Source organism: Chelonoidis abingdonii, chromosome 9 (genome assembly GCF_003597395.2).
Source record: "Chelonoidis abingdonii isolate Lonesome George chromosome 9, CheloAbing_2.0, whole genome shotgun sequence".
Taxonomy (NCBI): domain Eukaryota; kingdom Metazoa; phylum Chordata; order Testudines; family Testudinidae; genus Chelonoidis; species Chelonoidis abingdonii.
This window is the reverse complement of record NC_133777.1, coordinates 9,114,185-9,133,349: the sequence shown is the minus strand read 5'-3', so window position 1 is coordinate 9,133,349 and position 19,165 is coordinate 9,114,185. Positions and strand designations below refer to the sequence as shown.

Genomic DNA, 19,165 nt, shown 5'->3' with positions numbered 1-19,165 from the left:
ATGGGCATCCCCCACTGGTCAACAGTTTTGTAATTCCTTGTGCATTGTATCAGTGAGTGCAGGGGAGTTACAGGGGCACTGTGCAGCGCCAATGTGTCCAGGACTGCTGTTAGAGATAGAAGGGATCTATTGGACGCCTGAGTCTATCTCCCTGCCAGGACAGGACATACTCCCCAGAGAGGATGCATTGTATATTAAGATGATACTTTGTTTGCCCTTGAGCCAAAATTGAGGCACAAATGAACTCTGCTAGAGCTATTTACTCAGTGAGATCAGACTGCTCTTTGCTTTCATCAGGGGTTTGTTACTATGGGCCATTTCACACTCCTGCCACTCTCATAAACTACTGCCTGGAGGCTGCTGAGTGCCAGCCTGTCTCCCCAGCCCAGGATGAGCTACTATCATATCCAAGTCTCTTTCAGGCCTTCCCTCGGGGCATGGTTTATTAATTCAAAGGGAAGCTCACAAAATAACACAGAACAAAGCTACCCCTGTCCCCAACCCAGGCTGCGGGGGCCCAGAAGCCTTGCATTCTGCACCACTCTCTGCTCCAGGGCTAGTCCCAGAAGCCAACCTCCCGCCTGCAGTTCTCCTCCAACTGAGCCCTCTCACTCTGAGCCCTTTGTAGGGATCACCTGATCCTTTCCCACCTGGCTCTGCTAATGCAGCAGGGCTGTCTGGCTCTCTGGCCACTTGTCCTTAAAGGAGCAGCCCAGCCTCTTACAGCACCTTACTCTCCAAATAGCCCCACTGATTTTAGTGGGATTGCTTATTGTCCACATAGAGGCAGAATCTCGCCGTGGGAAGGGAAGGCGGGGACACAGGCTTGACTCCGATAAGCACTTATCTGTGGTGTTATTAACCTTTCGAGCAGCTCTGTACTCGGTGTGATGAACCACATCAATTTTTAAATCATTTCACTCCCATAGATTTGTCCGACATGGGTTAAGGGGAAAAAAAGAAAACAGCTGCGCAAGGCATTTAAGGTCCTTCGGAGGGCACGTCTGAGCTGGTGTAAGCCAACTGCACATACTCAGACATATCAAGATTTATTTGCTAGGCAGCCTGGGACAAAACTTGCCGGACCACCTGCAGTTCAAGCAAAATGGATGAGTCTGACTGCAGAGCAGTTGTTCCACCATGGTTCGACAAAGAAAGATACTCCAGACGTAGGACAGGCAGCACTGTTCTCTCCGCATTTTGGATCTCGCTTAACCTCATACTTCATTTCCCCACCATTTCTGGTCTTACTGTGCTAATTATGGAGTTTGGGGTCTCTTCTTTTAGTGATGGTAAAAGGTGTGATATAGATATGCTAGGGACTGATAGATCAGACATACCATCAAGCTTAAGAGTAGCTGGCCCTCTAAGTGGGCCACGGGCCCAGCCAACCTCTGACTGGCTCCACAAGGAGGAATGAGGAAGCTCAGGTTCACCTATGACTGTCTCACTCTTTGAACTGCTGGGAGGCAGGTAATTAGGCAGAGAAGCACCTAGGTAAGATAAATGGAAGCGATGCACAGGGAGCCTACCCTAGAGAAACAGAGGCTGCTGGGAGGAGGAACAGTTCCCAGAACATACGGAGAAGGCTTCTCAGGGGAAGCTGGTGAGGCGGGCCCATAGGCAAAGGAAACCAAGAAAGAATGCTCCTGGGAGGAGACTTTCTGAAAGGAAGGGATTCTGAAAGCTACATCTCAGAGAAATCTAGCTCCCATGAAAGACTTCACCAGGCAACAGCAGAAGGCCTGGGGAAAGAGGAATTATATTCTGTCCTGAGATTTGGCCTCCATGGGGAACTGGACCCTGGAGGAAAGACCCTCTCCCGGTTAGTGACAAGAGGCCCCTGACTTCAGAAAAGGGTTCTGGGTCATGAAGGCCTCACTGGTAAGGGACCTCTTGGACATGATTAGGGTTGACTCATCCCCTCCTTCCTTCAGCTAGAGATGCTGGGGAGCAGTCCTAGGTGTGTGACACTCTGCCTTTTCGAACTGAATAAAACTAGATCCCTGATGGAGTGCAGTGGCAAGCCTCACCAGACTTACTAAAATCCTCACTCAGAGAAACAGGTTGAGAAGCAATGGCGGTGCTACATTGGACCTCTAGGGGGTGCTCTAAGGTTGAGGGCCTCCATTACACATGGGCAGAGTTAATGCAAGAGCTCCCATGTTACCTCACCACTGACTTAGAGGGATTACTTCTGGAGGTATGAGGGTAGTTCATTCTTCAGAGCCCATCCTGGTGCTACATGGTGACAATTACAATGGTTATGTTTGTGATGTGTGCACCTACCCTGCAGGAACGATACAGAAGCCCATCAAACTCATTTCACTGGATGACAAGGACTTTCAGTCATCACCAAGCTGGGCTGGATTTGAACAAAGCAATCTAAAGGTGAAATTTACCCATGTGCTGCCATCCTTTCTCTTTTCGTCCTATTGTATGGAATCCATGTACGTCTCTGACCCATGTCTGTACCTCTTTGTCATTATGCACTGTACTTGGATCTGTGCATTTACTGGCTAGGCAGCAGATTCTAGCTGTGTTCAAGTTCTGCGCTTGGATACATTTTACACAATTCCTAGTGAAGTCTATGGATGAATGGATATCTGAGGGCAGATTTTGGCCCTTAGGTATATTAAGTATTCATCTCCAAACATAAGTGCTGGAACTAGGGGTGCTGCTCACCCTCTGGTGTGAAGTGGTTTCTATTATATACAGGGTTTACAGTTTGGTTCAATGGCTCTCAGCACCCCCACTATACAAATTATTCCAACACCCCTGCCTCCAAATATAGCTTCCTTGTTGGGAAATTTAATTGGCATCTTTCATTGCAGCTTCTGTTTTCATTGTTATTCTGTGCTTACGTGCCCAGGGCAAGAACAGACAAACTGAATAAAATCTGGGGCCTTTTACCTGAATAAATTAAATCTTGAACCTGTGTCAGGTAATTAGTATGATTCTGCCCATCTGCAGCATGCGGTTCCCCCTATGTACCCGTGCTCTAGATCTGTTGAAAGAGTCTGCACTCAAGTTGCTTTTTATCGTGTTTCCTTTACATTCTGTTTCTTGATTACCATAGTAAAGAAAGTGCTTTTGTGTGCCCAAAGGGAGAGGAGCTAGGATTTGTCCTTGGCCTAGCTGTGTAGAAAGAATCCATGTTTTACTGAAAATCAGCAACAACATTAATAAATAATAACAAAGTCTTTGGACCTCACTCAAACTCAGTGAAAGAAGCAGGTGCAATATCCATGGGAGCCTCTGGGTCAAATGAAGCAGTGAGGTGGCTGGAGGGGTAAATTACACGTTGAGTGTAAATGAGTTGGGGAAACACATGTCAATGGCAAAGAAGAGTAACGTGCACTTATTTGCCATTCAGTGGGTGTGCAAAACAAGTGTAATTGATATGTCGAGGTATCGGACTGGGAGCGTAGCAGGAAAAAGCAACTCAGCGGAGGTGGTAAGATAAAGCAGGTGGAATCTGATCTGCTTTCACCTAGGGTGTAACTGACACTGACATTTACGTCATAGGTGAATCAGGCCCCTTGCGTAGAAGCTGATTGTTCTCAAAGATGGATGTTACACTCTACGGAGCAGCACCAAGTTACAAATGACAGAGGGGAAGTTTTTACAGTTGAGATGCTTTTGCAGCCCCCACCTCTCCTCTCTCTCTTTCTCTCACATGCACAGCCACAAGCAGTGTCTCAAACTGAAGCTGGCTTTCCATTATATTGTGAGAGCCATTTTCAATCTACAGTGCTCAGCCTTCCTTGGGAGCCCTCCAGTCAGATTGTCCTAGGGCCTGACATGCTAGTGCCAAAGGGGCAGCTCTTGTGGAAAACTGGAATAAAGCAGAAGACACTTTCTAAGGGGCCTGTTTATACAAATGATCTGGCTGAATGACACTACCTGAGAATAAAGGACTTTCTTGCTCATGGAATGGAATCAAATTCAGTTTCTTCTCCGCTGCTGTTATTTATATACTTTCTTCAAATTCTTTCTTTCTTCCCATCTTTCTTCTCTTTCTGAGGTCATTTAACATTTAGAAGTAAGCCAATCCTGGATAAATCTTGGGCAACATTCTTGCCCCCTGAGCAGGGAACATTCTCCCATCTTATCCGACAGTTCATAAAACACGCCCACACTGATCGCTTTCTTTCATCTAATTCTCATTGCTTAAGGTCTTTCATCTGGCTATTTTTCCAGTGCATTTATTGATGACCATCTGACATTAATCTCTTCCTTCCTTGGTTCTCTTGAATCAAAAAAGAAAAAAAAAAAAGAAACCAAAAAAGGATCAGTTCCAGATTCCTCTTATGAGATCAAGAATTTATGCTATTTTCACTCCACAAGAGTGAAAGTTTCCCACCCTCCTCCAAGCTGTATCAAGATGCCTCTAATGCCTTCCTGAGAGGCCAAGCTATACCTGCACCTATTTCTATACCTTCCTGAGTGAGATACGCCAATGAGTTGCCTATCACTCCCATGTTTACTGGTCCTGGCACAGACCTTGTGACTGGTACTCTTGGCTTCTTCTCCCTACCATAGGACCAATTCTGCCCCCATTACTTGTGCTGAGTAAGTGGTGTCTTACTTCAGGAATGGTCCCGTTGCAATCAATGGGCTTGCATATGGAATAAAATTAATAGATTATCAAGTCTGAAAGGACCACTGTGATCATCAGCAGAGGCCATCAGACTTCCCTGAGTTAATTCCAGTTTGAACTAGAGCATAGCTTTAAAAAAACACATGTAGTCTTGAGTTTAAAACGTCCAGTGATGGAGAATCCACCACACCCCTTGCTAAACTGTTCCAACTGTTACTTACACTGACAGTTAAAAAAATGGCACCTTATTTCTAGTCTAAATGGATCTAGCTTTAGCTTCCAGCCATTGGATCTTTGTCTGCTAGACTGAAAAGCCCATTATCAAATTTCCGTTCTCCATTTAGATACTTATAGACTGTGATCAAGTCACCCCTTAACCTCTCTTTGTTAAGCCAAACAGATTGAGCTGCTTGAGTTTTTCACTCTAAGACACGTTTTCCAATCCTTTCAGGGTGGCAGAATCTGGCCGTTAAGGGCAATTCCCTGTGCTGAGCTTCCATGTGCCACTACAGCATGCTTCCCATTCGGCTGTGCATGCTTTATCTTACAGTAGTGCTTGGCCTGCTCCAAACCCAGCTCCCGGCTAATCACACAAGGTGTCAGGCTCTGGCTGCTTACGGCCAAGGCATTTGGCTGGTGAAATGGGAAAGCTGCCGGAGAAGCCTGGCACCACAGCTGTCATGCCTGGTGCAGAAAAGATTATGGGAAAGAAGTCCAGGAGCCAACAAAGGGAACCAACCTGGCATCACTTTCTAGGTCATGGACATCTGACCCCATTCCTCCTTGGGCTTCATCTCTGCTAAGCTGTAGATAAACTTCACGAGTCAAGGGACTGATCCTGCAGGCTGAGTCCCCTCGGTTCTCATTGACTTCAGAGGAGTTGATGCCTCTCAGCAACCTCCCAGGATCAGACTTGATAAGGATGTACCTTTGCCATGTGACAAAAGCAAAAGTGACAGTGAAATGCTGAACCTGGTGGCATGCTCCTGCAGATGGCTACCTGTCAGGGGATGGAGATTCTGCTTCCTTTTCAAATGCACAGCAAGCGCATCTCCCTGCTGGCTTCACTCTCAGGGTCTTGGGAAACTTTCCTCTCTGTTTCACAATGCTCCTCTCTGGCGCACAGCCTGAAACTGTATACACCTGTTGATGATGGAAAACATGGCATGTCCCCTGCTATCTTGATATGGCAGCGGGAGCTTATGAAATACACGTGTGTGTGAAGATATGGTCTTCTTTATAATGTGTGGGTCTGGCAGAGCAAGGGCTTTCAAAGGATCCCCACCAGTCTCTCTTTGGGCCCCAGACTGCCCGTTGCTTATACAAGGACAAGGTAGCAGAACCCTATGGATCATAATTCCTTAGCATGTTCCTCCCATCTCACAAACCACACAGCAAAAGGAACAAGATGTACAAGGGAGCAGACGCTCTCCATGGCATCTTTCTTCCATGAACAATGGGTACCTGCTTGAAGCACTGGTAACTCAGCCTCCATGTCTGCATATGTGGGTAGCCAGTCCGAGGGCACAATAGCACCAACCGGAGCCATGCTGCAAGGAGGGGTTAGGGGATAAAAGAGCTGCAGAGGGGCTGGCCCTCTGGGGAAAGAGCAATTCCCATCCCTGGGACTGGGAGGCTGCATCTCTTGCTTCCTCCACGATCATCCTGGGGAAAAATTCAAGGAAACTCTGTGAGGTCACTCTCTTCCCATTGAGATATACATGGTGGGGAGGTATAATCTGGCCTTTTTTGCACTTTAAGCCCCCTTCTCCATAAATCCCCCAACTCAGATTCCAACTCCCAGCCAAGGAGCAATGGCTGGAGAACTCCCTTTCAACACCAATCAATGTACTGAGAGTGGTCACTACCCTTAAATCCCTGAAGAACAATGCTTTCCTTTTCTAGTCCCCAGCCCTTCCATCTCTTGCTAATCCAGGCAATCAGACTCAGGTCTCCTGCTCAGCACGGCACTGCCCAGTTCTAGCACTCAGCTAGTCACTGTGACATATTTTTATCATTTGTGCTCCATGAAGAACTATCCAAAGACTTCAGCAAAAAGACTTTGAAAAACAAAAGCCAGGTCCTTGGGTTAACGTGGGAGAAGCTTCATCTTAACATGCAAAAAAGTACAATGCTGCTCATATGGGCTGATTCCTCAGCTCCCAGATCCAGTCTCTGCATCCCAGAGAAGACAAAGAGAAGACAGAGAGGAGCCTTGCACCTATTTTCAGTGAGTAAGCCTCATTCTACTCACTTCCCCTTGTATTCCAGTCCTAACAATGGGCTCTTAGCAACGTATTCAACATGCAAAACTTATTGCACAAAAAGTGCATTCAGTTACATCTAGCAGATCAGATTCTCTAACTAGACAGAGAGGGACTTTCTAAAGAGGTCTCGTTCCAGTGGCTTCCAAAATGTACTTTGGTTCGATGCCTAGAAAATCTACATCATTTAATTGATCTGATCACTTTCCTATTGCATTTTGTAAAAAAACCCAAACTTCTGCATTCTCTTGGTTATTAAAAAAGGATCTGTCCTGGACACTTTTACGATGCATTGCCCACAATTTCCCTGTAACTCACCCATTTTCCCACACGTATATAGGGAGAACAGTACAATTGCAAAAGGGTTCTTCATTAGGAACACATGGTATTTACATAGGCATCTAAAGAATGAGAAGAGAGTCTTCATTCAGGATTTGTGTATGTCAGCTTCAAACTCAGTTCCTAAGACAAACGGACTAGGAAAGTGGCTTTTCAATAGAAATCTGATAACCATTTGGAATTTGTCAACTCAGCAGCTCTTTCTCCACATCACAGAAACCACTCCCACCACAAGAATTGGCATTAGCAGCTGGGAGAGTGGCTAAGGACTGAACAGATACAGAGACTGAACTGTACTCGAGGTGCTTCGTCCAGGTCAGGGCTAAGACATACAGACTAAGGAGCTGTGTGCAGGGAACTTTGCATAGCTGTTGCCTGTGGTGTCCCTGTCGTGTGCATAAAGGACTCAGTTTAAAGGGCTATCATCTGTCTGACGCCTTTCCCCAGCACTGAACTCGCTACAGAAATTCTGTTTTCAAACACCTTCTCACAGAGCCTTTCCATTGCAACATCACATTATGTCTGGCTACAGATGATACTACATAAATTATTATACTTTCCATTTGACTCACTAAGCCTATCTTCAGGCCTGAAATGCATGATTCAGATGTACATTGCATTTCCTCTTCTAAGATGCCCGACACTAATTTTCTGTTGCACTTTACACAGGAATATAGGACATGGGACTGGAAGGGATCTCCTGAGCCTTCAAGGCCCGACTGCTGCTAGCACAGGCATCCCTGCCATATTGTCCTGTTTAAAAAGGTATCATGCTCCACCTTAAAAGTAGTTAGGTTCCTTGCCCTCACCCTTCCTAGTAGAAGGCTGTTCAAGGATCTCACTCTGATGGTTAGAAACCTTCTCATTTTCAATCCTGGGGTATTCATGGCCAGTTTGTACCCATTTGTTCTTATGCCAACATTGTCCTTTAACTGAAATAGCTCTTCTCCCTGCCTGGTGTTTTCCTCCTGAACGTATTCTGAGAGAACAAGCCTTTGTTTTGGTAGGTTCAACAAGCCAAGTTCTTTGTCTCCTCTTGAAAGATAGGTTCTCTCGTCCCCTGATCAGCCTAGTACCCCTTCTCTGTACCTAGTCCTGTCTGAATTCATCTTTCTTGAACATGCGTGATACCCTGAGTTTCATTGTATAGTGGTTTCTATGCATCTCTTGACCAGGACTATCAATTCATCAAGTATCCTCTTAAGCAGGTGCCACTATAATGGATCCCAACACACCTGAGCCATTAAAACAAGTTACCACCACTTGTAGGGGGCTGATTTTTCAGAGGTGCTGAGCACCCACAACTCCAAAGAATGACCCTGGTTCAAAGTGTCCCGAGGAGGACACCCAAATATTGAAACACCCCAAAATCAGTGGCCACATTTGCATGAGTTTTTCCATTAATGAAAAGGGGCTAGTAATACTTATTTCCCAGGGATGTTGTGAGCCTGAATTCATTCAGGTCTGCAGAGGTGCTATGGAAGTGCAAAGGATTCTTGTTATACCAGGAAAACGAAGCAAGAGTATCAGCCCTGCAGGTGCCCTGTGCTCTGAGGAACTACACATCTTTCAAGCCCCACTGTCAGCTTTATTCACTCTGTCCTGTAAGCAGCACCCTGGAATTCACTCCCAGCTTCCTGTAGGGAAGGGCAGAGGTTGGGAGGGATCCTGGAGGGTTTCAAAATACAATGCAAAATGGTTCAGCTACAGGAATTAAGAACATAGCCACTTGGCTTTACCTGGCATATCTTGTCTTCTGAAAATCCAGGATTCTGGACATAAACATCTTGGCAGTTCCATCAGAATCCAGCTCTGGTCCAGGGAGTGTTGAAGAAGGGGGAAGGTGGGATGACGAAGCAGAGTGAGACAGACAGGAGAGGAGGAAATTCAGGAGCAGCAGGTTAAATCCCAGAGGTGGATTTTCAGCTCAGTAGTGGACAGGGGGCAGGGGAGTCTCTGTGATTCCTCTGACCCAAGGAGGAAATGGCAAGCCCCGGAGTAACCGTACCAACTTCATCCGTGCTTGCTTTGTCTGCTGGCTCAGGCATGTAGAGGTAGCAACTCACAGGACCAAGGACCAGATCTCTCTCTCTCTCTCTCTCTCTCTCTCTCTACCCCAAACACTCTGTGTGTGTTTAAAATGCTAAAGAGAAAAATCAAGGCCACCCTTAGTTTCTGCCGCCCCCTGTTGCACAAGAGAGTAATACAATAAAAATAAAAGCAACCTAAGAGAGAGCCAGTGTGTGTGTGAGGGAGGGAGAGAGGATATGTGGGTCCTGCTGCAAAATAATCCGATAAGGAGAAGGAAAAGAAAGAAAGCGAGTGAGCAATCTCATCCTGCCCCACATGTCACAGCAACCTGCCCAACCTGCCTTATCCACACAGCCAGCTTGAGCGGAGCTATAAATACATCCAGCGGATCAAATAGCAGCAGATTTGAATTTAAAATGTAATTAAAGCATGCCGAGGGTGGAGCTGCAGACAGATGGACAGAGACAGACAGAGTGCAGGGGGGAAAGGGGGCATGAGCAGCTGCTGATGGGCAGAATCACTCACTGCTTCCACAGACCTAGAGCCCTTAGTTGGCTTTGCTTGCTCCCAGCGAGGGCAGGGCCTTCCTCGCCTATGTAGGTGTTTTGGCGAGGTGACTCTTTTCTGCACAGGGCTCACACTTCCCCCAAGACCAGGCTGGGCCCCCTTCCCTGTCTCAAGCTGAGATGCTGATGAGATGGTGCCTTTCTGCCCTGGCATCCTGGAGGGCATCTTCTAGGGGGTGCTGTTCTCCCTGAGCTGCCTCAGCTGGGGGTGGAGGGATGTTTCTCCCCTTTTGATCTAAATGCACCTTTTTTATTAGGGCACGAACGTCAACAGCTGTAGCCCAGGGCTATTTATAAACAGCCCGTGGGAGCAGGGGGATGAAGCAGTGCGACAGTTAGCAAAGCAGGGCTCTGCACAGATTGGTGCTGCTGGAGAACTGGGAACCCCAGCTCCTGTCCTTCTCTATCTGCCACCATCACTCTCCCTTTCATGCAAGGCCTCTCCCTTCCTTCTGTGCCTGTCCCTCCCTCTGGATCTCTACTCCTCCCCCCTAACTAGTCCACATAATGTGCATTAATGGATGCTCTTCCGCTGAATGCACTGGAGATTTGCCTTCCACACAAATGCATGCCACTCGCTCTGCTCCCTTCCTGCGCAGTTACGGAGGGAAAAGAAAGGAGTTTGTTCAGATATAGGGCAGTCTCCTCCCTAAAGATCCAACGGCCCTCTCCTTATCTCTTTCCTTCCCCCATCCCCTAAAAATCTTAGATGCTGAAAACTGCCACAGACAGAAGGAGCCAGGCTGAGCAGAGTTAGAGGGAGAGTAGCCTTGTGTGTTTCCATTCAACAAAAGAGGTCCTTTTTGCTGGCGCACAAGGTCTTAAAGGCGCACACCCTCCCAATCAGGAGAAACATGACCTGCTTTTGCTCTGATGCCGGAGGGAAGTTCCAGGAAAACAGTTAACGGGTTAGATTCTCCTCTTGTGCCTCTTTTATACCCAACCCCATTGCCTCCAGTGGAGTTCCCCCATGTACAAGGATGTCTCCAAAGCAGAATTTGGCACCAGGTCTCTCAGCTCTTATGTATGAATGCAAGTTGATATAAACCAGTTGTATATATAAATTTGATGTAAGCCATTTAACTGAATCAATTTGTAGAGCAGTTTTAGTCCAAGTGGTGCAATTCTGTGTGTAGACCAGGCCATCTTGTGATATTTGGCCCAAAAAGGAAGCTTCGTATAAGGTGTGATTTTAAACCCTTCTAGTTAAACCAGTGCAGCTTTGTGCATGGACATTCTTAAATTGACTGAAACCTGGCTCATATTGGTTTAGCTTGCATCTGAAAATGTAGAGGTGGCATCTAAATGGATATGACCAGTTTTTAAATGATAGAAGGGCTTGTCTACACACAGATTTTGCATTGCTTTAACTACACTGGTTTGAAAATGGTATCATTAAAGTGGTATGGCCTCCTAGCATGGACCATGTGGGTATGTACTCAGGGCGGTTAGCCCATGCTCCTGTGGTTACACTACAAATTTTTGCGCACTACCTTGATAGGAACTAGCACGACTATGTCTATGCAAGCTGCGTATTGCACTCCTAGCTTCCAAGTATAGACATAGCTTTAGTCTTGACGTGCAGGATTCCCCGGTATTCTATTCCTAAACTTCCCTTAGAAGTCTGCTAACGAGAGTCAATCCTATGTGATTTTGCGACTCAGTACTAGTTTAAGGGCTAAGTACTATGCTAAGACTTTCAAATTGATTTAACTGCTGACATCAGGAAGATTTAAACCTTGGCTTCCACTGATCCACTGTGTCACCTAGCTCCCTCTAACTAAAATCCCAGACTCATCTCAGTTGTTTGAATCACAACAGGAACCTTGACTACAATCAGTCAGGAAGTGTAGCCAAGAGAGCTAGGTTTCTTGAGAATCCAGTTATGTGAGGAGGACAGCTTCCAGGGGGGAGTTCATTTCTGTGCCAGAATGTACTTCTTTGTTGGTCAAGGCTTGGGCCAGCATGAACCAATGGGAAACAGCCAGTGATCAAGGAAAATAAAGCAAAGGGATACGCAGAGATGATTCTGCACATTTCTTTGCTTGATTGGGATCAGGGCTGGTGCAACCATTTACCATGGGAAGCGAGTGCAGCTCGGAGGTGGTTGTCCGGCATAGGGAAAGTGTCCGCCCAAGAAACTGCTTGCCTGACACACTAAAAAGTCCTAAGCCAGTCATGGGGGGAAGTGCGCACTGCATCAGAGACTGAAGCTCGTGGTGATCTTGCAATTCCTGCTTCCCTGGCCAGTGGGGGCTGTTGCAACATGACCGCACAGGGTGAAGGGTGCAGGATGAATAGAAAGGTGAGTGCAGCGGTGTGTGAGCAGAGAGGGTGTAGTCATCAGCCCCTTCAGACACTGCTGGGACCAGACCTGGACTTAGGGTGACGCCAGAGCTGGTGCAACCATTTTGGCTCAGCGTGGAGGGTGGGGGCTGGGGAGCTACCGCAAGGGGTCGCCTCAGGGCGAAGGGGGGGAGCTACTGCGGGGGGAGGGTGCAAAGTGGAAGTTTCGCCTAGGGCATGAAACATCCTTGCACCAGCCCTGTTTGGGACTTTTTAAAATTTGACTCAGTAGCATGGCTTCCTCAGGGCTCTCTGATATAGTGCCCAAAGCACTCCTGGGTATCCCTGACATGTTGTCCACTTGCTACATTTGGAGCTGTACCCTGCACAGCCCAAAGTGGATGGAGTGGATAAATTTATTACAGCTTGCCCTTAGATGGAACAAGTCAGAGGGCAATGGAAAGGGGTAAGTCCATAGCATCTCTCTGATCTACTTCTCCTACCATTAGCAGTCAGCACCACAGTACCCAGGCCCCAGATCCAAAACTGACACTCGCATTAAGATCATTTCTGAGAACTGCTCCTAGATGTCTGCTGCTCACACTTAGAGATTTATTTCAAATTGCTTCTCCAGCCTTCATGACTGTGGAGAAGCTTTTGCCAGGGCTCTTTAGTGATGTCTATTTGCTCCTTTACCTTTTATCAGACATAATACAGGCATTTTCGGAGAAGAAAAAACGTTGACAAGTAATGCTTAATGAACTGAAAGTGCAGTCCCTATGGGAGCCCATCCCCAGGCGGAGCAGCATGTGGGGCTGCAGAATTCATTGGCAAGAGACACCTGAAATGAATTGTCAGGACCAAAATAGACTGGGTTCTGAGGGCAAAAGGCAAAGTGAAGGAAAAATAAGTTCCTATTTTTGAGGCACGAATTCAGTTGTTATAGCAACTAAAATCTCACAAATTATGCTGCAGAATAACTCCAGAGCTAGAGCTTCATCTGACTCTTGGTGGACAGATAATTGCATTGAACTGAATATCGTCTCAAGGGCTGGAAATGGAGAAATTTACCCACATCCCAGTCAAGCGATCAGATGGGCTGGGCAGACCAGCCCACATGGACCCACCTCCCCCCGCCATGCCCTATGTTCCGATACCTTCCCCAGAGAATTTGTGCTCTAGGGGCTGGGTCTCACGTCCCCTGAGATATGAGTAACTCCCACTAAAGTTATGGAAAGTTACTGATATCCCAGAACAGGAGAATTGTTTCCCTGGTGTTTATTTAGTTCTGTCTATTATTATTGGTATTGGCGTAGTGCCTAAGAGCTCTAGTTCTGGCCCAAGCCTCACAGTTCTAGCACTGTAAGATACAGAACAAAGAGAAGGTCCATGGCCTGTTTAGATTAGAAGCAGACAAGACAGATACAGGGTGGGGGAAGAGGTATAATACACAAGCAGAAAGAACAAGGTGGTCTCTCTCTTTTATTTCATAGAATCCTCTGATCAAAGAATTGTAGGGCTGGAAGGGACCTTGAGAAGTTCTCCAGTCCAGCCCCCTGTGCTGAGGCAGGATCGACTGAATCCATCCCTGACAGGTATTTGGCCAATCCATTGTTAAAAACCTCAAGTGATGGGGATTCCACCACCTCTCTTGGAAGTTTCTGCCAGAGCTAACCTACCTTCAGATTTAAAAAGTTTTCCCTAATATCTAACCTAAATCTTCCTTGTTGCAGATTAAGCACATTACTTCTTGTCCTACGTTCAGTAGACGTGGGATACAATTGATCCCCATCCTCCTTCTAACAGCCCTTAACATATCTGAAGACTATCAGGGCCCCCTCAGTCATCTTCTCTCAAGAAGAACATATTCAGTTTTTTTAACCTTTCCTTGTTTCGAATGTGTGCCTATCATGACGGCATCTAATTTCAAAAACTGCTGGCTTCTGGATGCTGCAGAGAATCACCACCAATTTATAAATCAGAAAGGCAAGGAGGAAGAGACTGTGTTGCAGTTTAGAACCATCCATCAAAGGTTTGGAAAAAAGGTGAGTGTCCAGAAGTATTCGGAATGCTAACAAACTTGGACCACAAGAGGGAATGTGAGCTACAATGGGGAACAGTCTCCTGAACCCCATCCCATCTCCCTGGATTCTCAGTCCTAAATTGTGACCAGCTGTGGAATGTGAGCAAATCCATCTCCACTCAGCCATTGTGCCAGTGCAAAGGGGGAGATGGGTATCTGTGATCTTGGGCATTGATGAACCTGAAAACAAGCTATTTGTTGTCTTGTCCACCTGTGCGCTTGAGTATTTATGGTCCCGGGTCATCTGCATGCCTGTGGCTCTTTCTGGCTCTAGTCTTGGTGCACCTGAAAATGTGCGGGTCTGGACATCTGCTTTCCTGACAGCGATCACTGAAGTGTAAATCCCACTCTTTGCTTTCCTTTGTGATTTTTCCAGCCTGCCTCACCAGACTTTTTTTTTTAATTGAAATTGAAAAAGCTTGTGCCTGACTCTTCTAGGCTGTTATTCCTCCTTGTAGTTAGGGGGAATCACTAGTAAATTGAAATTTGTGCCCTCACAGACCATCCATAGCCATTACCTCACCTGTAGCATACCCACAAGTCCCCAGGCAGCCATGCCACTACTCACAATAGGACCATCGGTAACTATATTTAGATGGTAGGCTCCTTGGGGCAGGTACTGCCTTTTATTTTATGTTTGTACAGCACCCAGCACCACAGGGTGCCAGTCCTGACTGGAGTCTCTGGGTGCTAGTGTAACACATACACTAAATAAAGATAACAACAAAGCATGCACAGTTAGACACAGATCTACAGTAATGTTAATAAAAACCCAGCTGGGAAAAAAATCTGTCAGTTGTCATGAGTAACTCTGACCTTGAGAAATTATTATACTGTCTGGCCTACATAGCATATGCCTGCCTACCCCAGCGGCGATCTGATCATCAGTCTGTACACCCCGAATCCTGGATTGTGAGGATTCAAAACACAGCATGTTGCAGACTATCACTCGCTCGAAAGTTTGTCTCTCTCACCAACAGAAGATGGTCCAATAAAAGATATTACCTCACCCGCCTTGTCACTTGCTGTCCAATCTGCTATGCCTGAGTGACCTCCCGTGGTATAAAGCAGAACTGCAAAGACACCTGCTGTATATATACTTGCAAATCAATCGTGTATATAGACACACTTCAGTCTGTACAGCCATAGAAACATGCCTATTTATCCCATTTCTTCTGTATGTCTGAGCCATACAGTAAAGAAAAACGACGTGGGGAAATGAACCCTCTCGTGAAACTTTTTTCCCTCCAGCCAAACACAGATCACCCTCCCTATGCACAGTCATACTCATTTGTGGGTTTGAAAGTCATATGTAGGCAAGATGGTCTGCTGCATGAGAGGCCTGGTGACTAGGATAAGAGATGGTGGGTCAGGAGATATGGTTCTATTCCTTTATCTGCTGCAGACTGCTGTGTGAGCTTGGGGAAAATCTCTGTACCTCTGTTTTCCTCCAACCCTTATCTATTTAGACTATCAGCCTTGCAGAGCAGGGACTGCTTCCTATTCTGTATTCAGTGCCCTATGTACAATCAGGTCCTGATCTTAGCTGATGTCTCTAGGTGCTACAGTAATATAGATAATAATAACAGTGCATAAAGCGTAAGGTTGGGTGTTAGGAGACTTTATCTCTGCCACTGGCTCACTCTGTGATCTCAAGCAAGTCATTTAACCAATCTGTGCCTCAGTTCTCCCTATCTGTAAAATGGGGGTAATGCTAATTATTCACCTCCTACGAGTGCTGTGAGGCGCATCTAATTAGTACTTGTGAAGTGACTCAAAATCCCTGGATGGAAAGTGAGATAGAAGGGCAGATTATTAAAATACAAGCCATAAATATTTTAAAACCATTCCATCCAAATGACACTCACTGTCCTGAGGCTATGTTTAAAAGGAGACATTTCCTTGCCTCTGACTCACTAATCCTAACTGAAAAAGACAATAGCTCAGCAGTTTCCCTGCCACATGTCTTGCTGATCAGGAATGTTATCGTGCATGTCCCAGGAGGTCAGAGCTGCTCCGCTTTGTCTCACTGCTCTCATAGCTTAAGAACAAGCAAGGTGACAGGTATGATCAGCTGAGAGATCTCAAAGAGCTACTGCTGATAAATAATACATACTACAGAAGCAAGCAAGCAAGGACATGAAGCTGCCATTGAGAAAGAGAGCTCTACAGGTTACCAGCACATTTAAACACACTGCCAGCATGTGCATGCAGAATTTAGTGGATCAAAATGAATGACAGAGGGGTGGTGGGGACTTGCAGTGTAAAATCAATCACCTGGGCTGGGGCAGGAAGGAAACCATCTTCAGAGAGCAGACAGCAGGTCAGTGAGCAATAAACCAAACCTGTAAGGTCTTTAATACTGCTTTAAGTCTGCCTGGCTAGGTAGGCCTGGACATCAAATTAAAGCTTGCCTCTTCAAAAGCATCCTATGGCTACTTTTTCCTGATGCCTGTAACCATTTTCCTGTGACCAAATATTCTGACACTAATAGACATATTTCTGAAAGGACTCAGTAACCAACATGCAGCTGACATGCTGTACTTTGAAAACCTGGCCCCAGTTGTGGTTTCCTTCTTCTGAACATCCCAGCCCTATTTTCTAAGCCCAGCTGGATGATTTACTCACTTTGTGATCTCAGACAAGTCATACGACTTCCTTGTGCTCTTGTTAACCCAGATGAAAACACTGGGTCAAAAGCAAGCACCTCGCTGGAAACTCAGAAGCTTCATCTAAGCCCACGTTTCTCAAATGCAGCCACCAAGGACTTTTCTTATGGCCACAGCCTCCTGGGTTATGATGGGGGTGGGGGGTGGTCAGGTGGCAAAGTAGCCACCCTCCTCCTCCCTGGTGCTCCTGGGTGCACCGCCTTGGTGTCGGTTGCTGGGACTGCCAGCATGAGTTGGGCCCTGCCCCCTCTGGAGACACCTGGGGCACAATGCTGGAGGAGCAGGCAGCAGGTGAGTTCCCCACCTTCTCAGCGGCAGTGGGGCTCAGACTTTGGTTCCAGCCACACAGCTTCAGGTTCTGTCCCTGGGCCCCATCCTCCAGCCATGGGGCTTCAGGCTCTGGCCACGGGGCTTCAGGCTACAGCCCCCCACTGCTTCACCCACCTCCATCGCCCCTGGCTCCTGCTGCCTCCCCCGACCCTCCATCCAGGGCTTACTTTGTCCCCAGGCTTGCCGGGGCTGAATAAGTCTGCTGTGAAAAGTGATACTTGTATGTCTGTTAATATCACTTTTCAAAACAGACTTGGTAACTAACAGTAAATAAATTACAATGATTTGGATGTGTATATGTGCATATTTATTTGGTTTTCCTAAAGCTAATTAAGTATCTTAGGCCACACCCTGAGGCGGCCAAACAATTTGTCATGAGAACCCCCGATCTAAGCTCAGCTGTCAACAAGAATTCAGTGTCAGTAAGGAGATAAATAGCTTATTTTATAAATGAATCCAAACTAGAGCCTTAGACCCCCTGAGTTTTGAGGGCATAGTTTGGTGTTATCTCCAAATTGGAACCTACCCCTACAGTTTTGATTCAGGGCTGGATCTAAATCTAGCTGGAGTGATTTTCTAGATTTGGTTCAAGATGTTGGAAGACCAGCTGGTACTGTGAGATTTCCACGATTTGAGAATGAAATCCTGTATGCTTTCAGACCTGATTCAGAAGTGAACACAGAGCCCAGCTTACTCAGCCCTGAATCTGGCTATGAACATCATTCCTTCTGCTCATCACTAACACACCTTGGCATGTAGAACTGCAGGTATAAATGAAGCTTATTTCAATTCAGACTTACCACCTAGGTTTTCAAAACTTTCTGACATCAGTGGACTACCTGGAACGGGGACAGTAACTCCCCAAAGGCAGGATCTTTGTGGATAACCTGATGTCAGTGCTCCCTCTCCTGGGAGGATGTTAAAGTCATGCAACATGAAAAGCCTTCCCATAAACAGCTCCCAAGCATATGCCACATGCTGGTCTAAAAAGACGTTCCTTAAGCACCTGTGGGGCAGTTTCTACTCGGAAAAGTGACTGTGCAAAATGACACACTGGAACTGTTTGTTCATTACCTCTCACTGATTCCAGATCCAACTTGCTCAGTCTACAAGTAAAAAAGGTGCCTGCCCTGGAGGATCTAAGAGACAAGTTGGACTCCTTCCTTCTCATGCAACTAGGACGACTAGATGTCCCAATTTTATAGGGACAGTCGCGATTTTTGGGTCTTTTTCTTATATAGGCTCCTATTACCCCCCAGCTCCATCCCGATTTTTCACACTTGCTGTCTGGTCACCCTACATGCAACGTCACCAAAATTAAAAGACCAAATTGGAGCCATCACTGGGGCTGCACAGGAGCAACTGAGCGGATTTTAGCAAACAATTATGTTGATGCCCATGAAGTAAGAGAATCCAGCTGCCCCACCTTAGCTGCTGGCCATGCTCTTCAGGACTAGTAAGAGTCATTGAAGTGGCAGATAATCACTGAATTCACAAAGATCTATTGAGTAAGAAGGTGCCATTTGTACCTTGTCTCCTTTCAGAATCAAACCATGCTTTAAACAGTATTTGGGCTGCTGTAGACCATTTGGGCTGGTTGCTTTGGATAAGCCATATTTGAAAAAAATTAAAAGAAAATTAAACTATTTAAAAAATAACATTTGCACATATGACCTCAGAGTGACAGTGAGAGCAGTGCTGTGTGGTTTTGGAAAATGTAAATATGTGGGTCTAAACTAACTGGAAAATGTCCCTTCAATTTCTGTTCTCTAGCCCTGATTCCTGTTGCTGAAGGTCAGCCTGCAATCAGGATCCACCAGGAAAATCTCCTACTATCGTAAGAGGCTGCACAGTAAGCAGATCTGTTGGGATTGTTTGCTGATGAATGTGCCCACAGAGAAATCCTTCTGGTGGGTAGGAGAAGAGTTTTTTGCAGCCTAGCTTCTTCCAGCTTGTTCTTTCATCTCACTGTTTCACCTGTATCTAATTCAGTT

The 19,165-nt window shown here is 46.3% G+C and overlaps 1 protein-coding gene across 2 annotated transcripts in view; it reads right to left on the bottom strand.

Moving 5' to 3' along the window:
• Positions 1-9,553, bottom strand: part of MMD2 (monocyte to macrophage differentiation associated 2) — a 38,074-nt gene extending 28,521 nt beyond the window's left edge. For both annotated transcript variants that reach the window (XR_012656488.1, XM_032767754.2), the window contains exon 1: positions 8,946-9,553. Coding sequence is in view for 1 of the 2 variants with exons in the window: in XM_032767754.2 (XP_032623645.1) it covers positions 8,946-8,992 (47 nt within the window). In the remaining variant the exon portion in view is untranslated. The remainder of the gene's footprint in view (positions 1-8,945) is intronic.
• Positions 9,554-19,165: the final 9,612 nt, after the last annotated feature.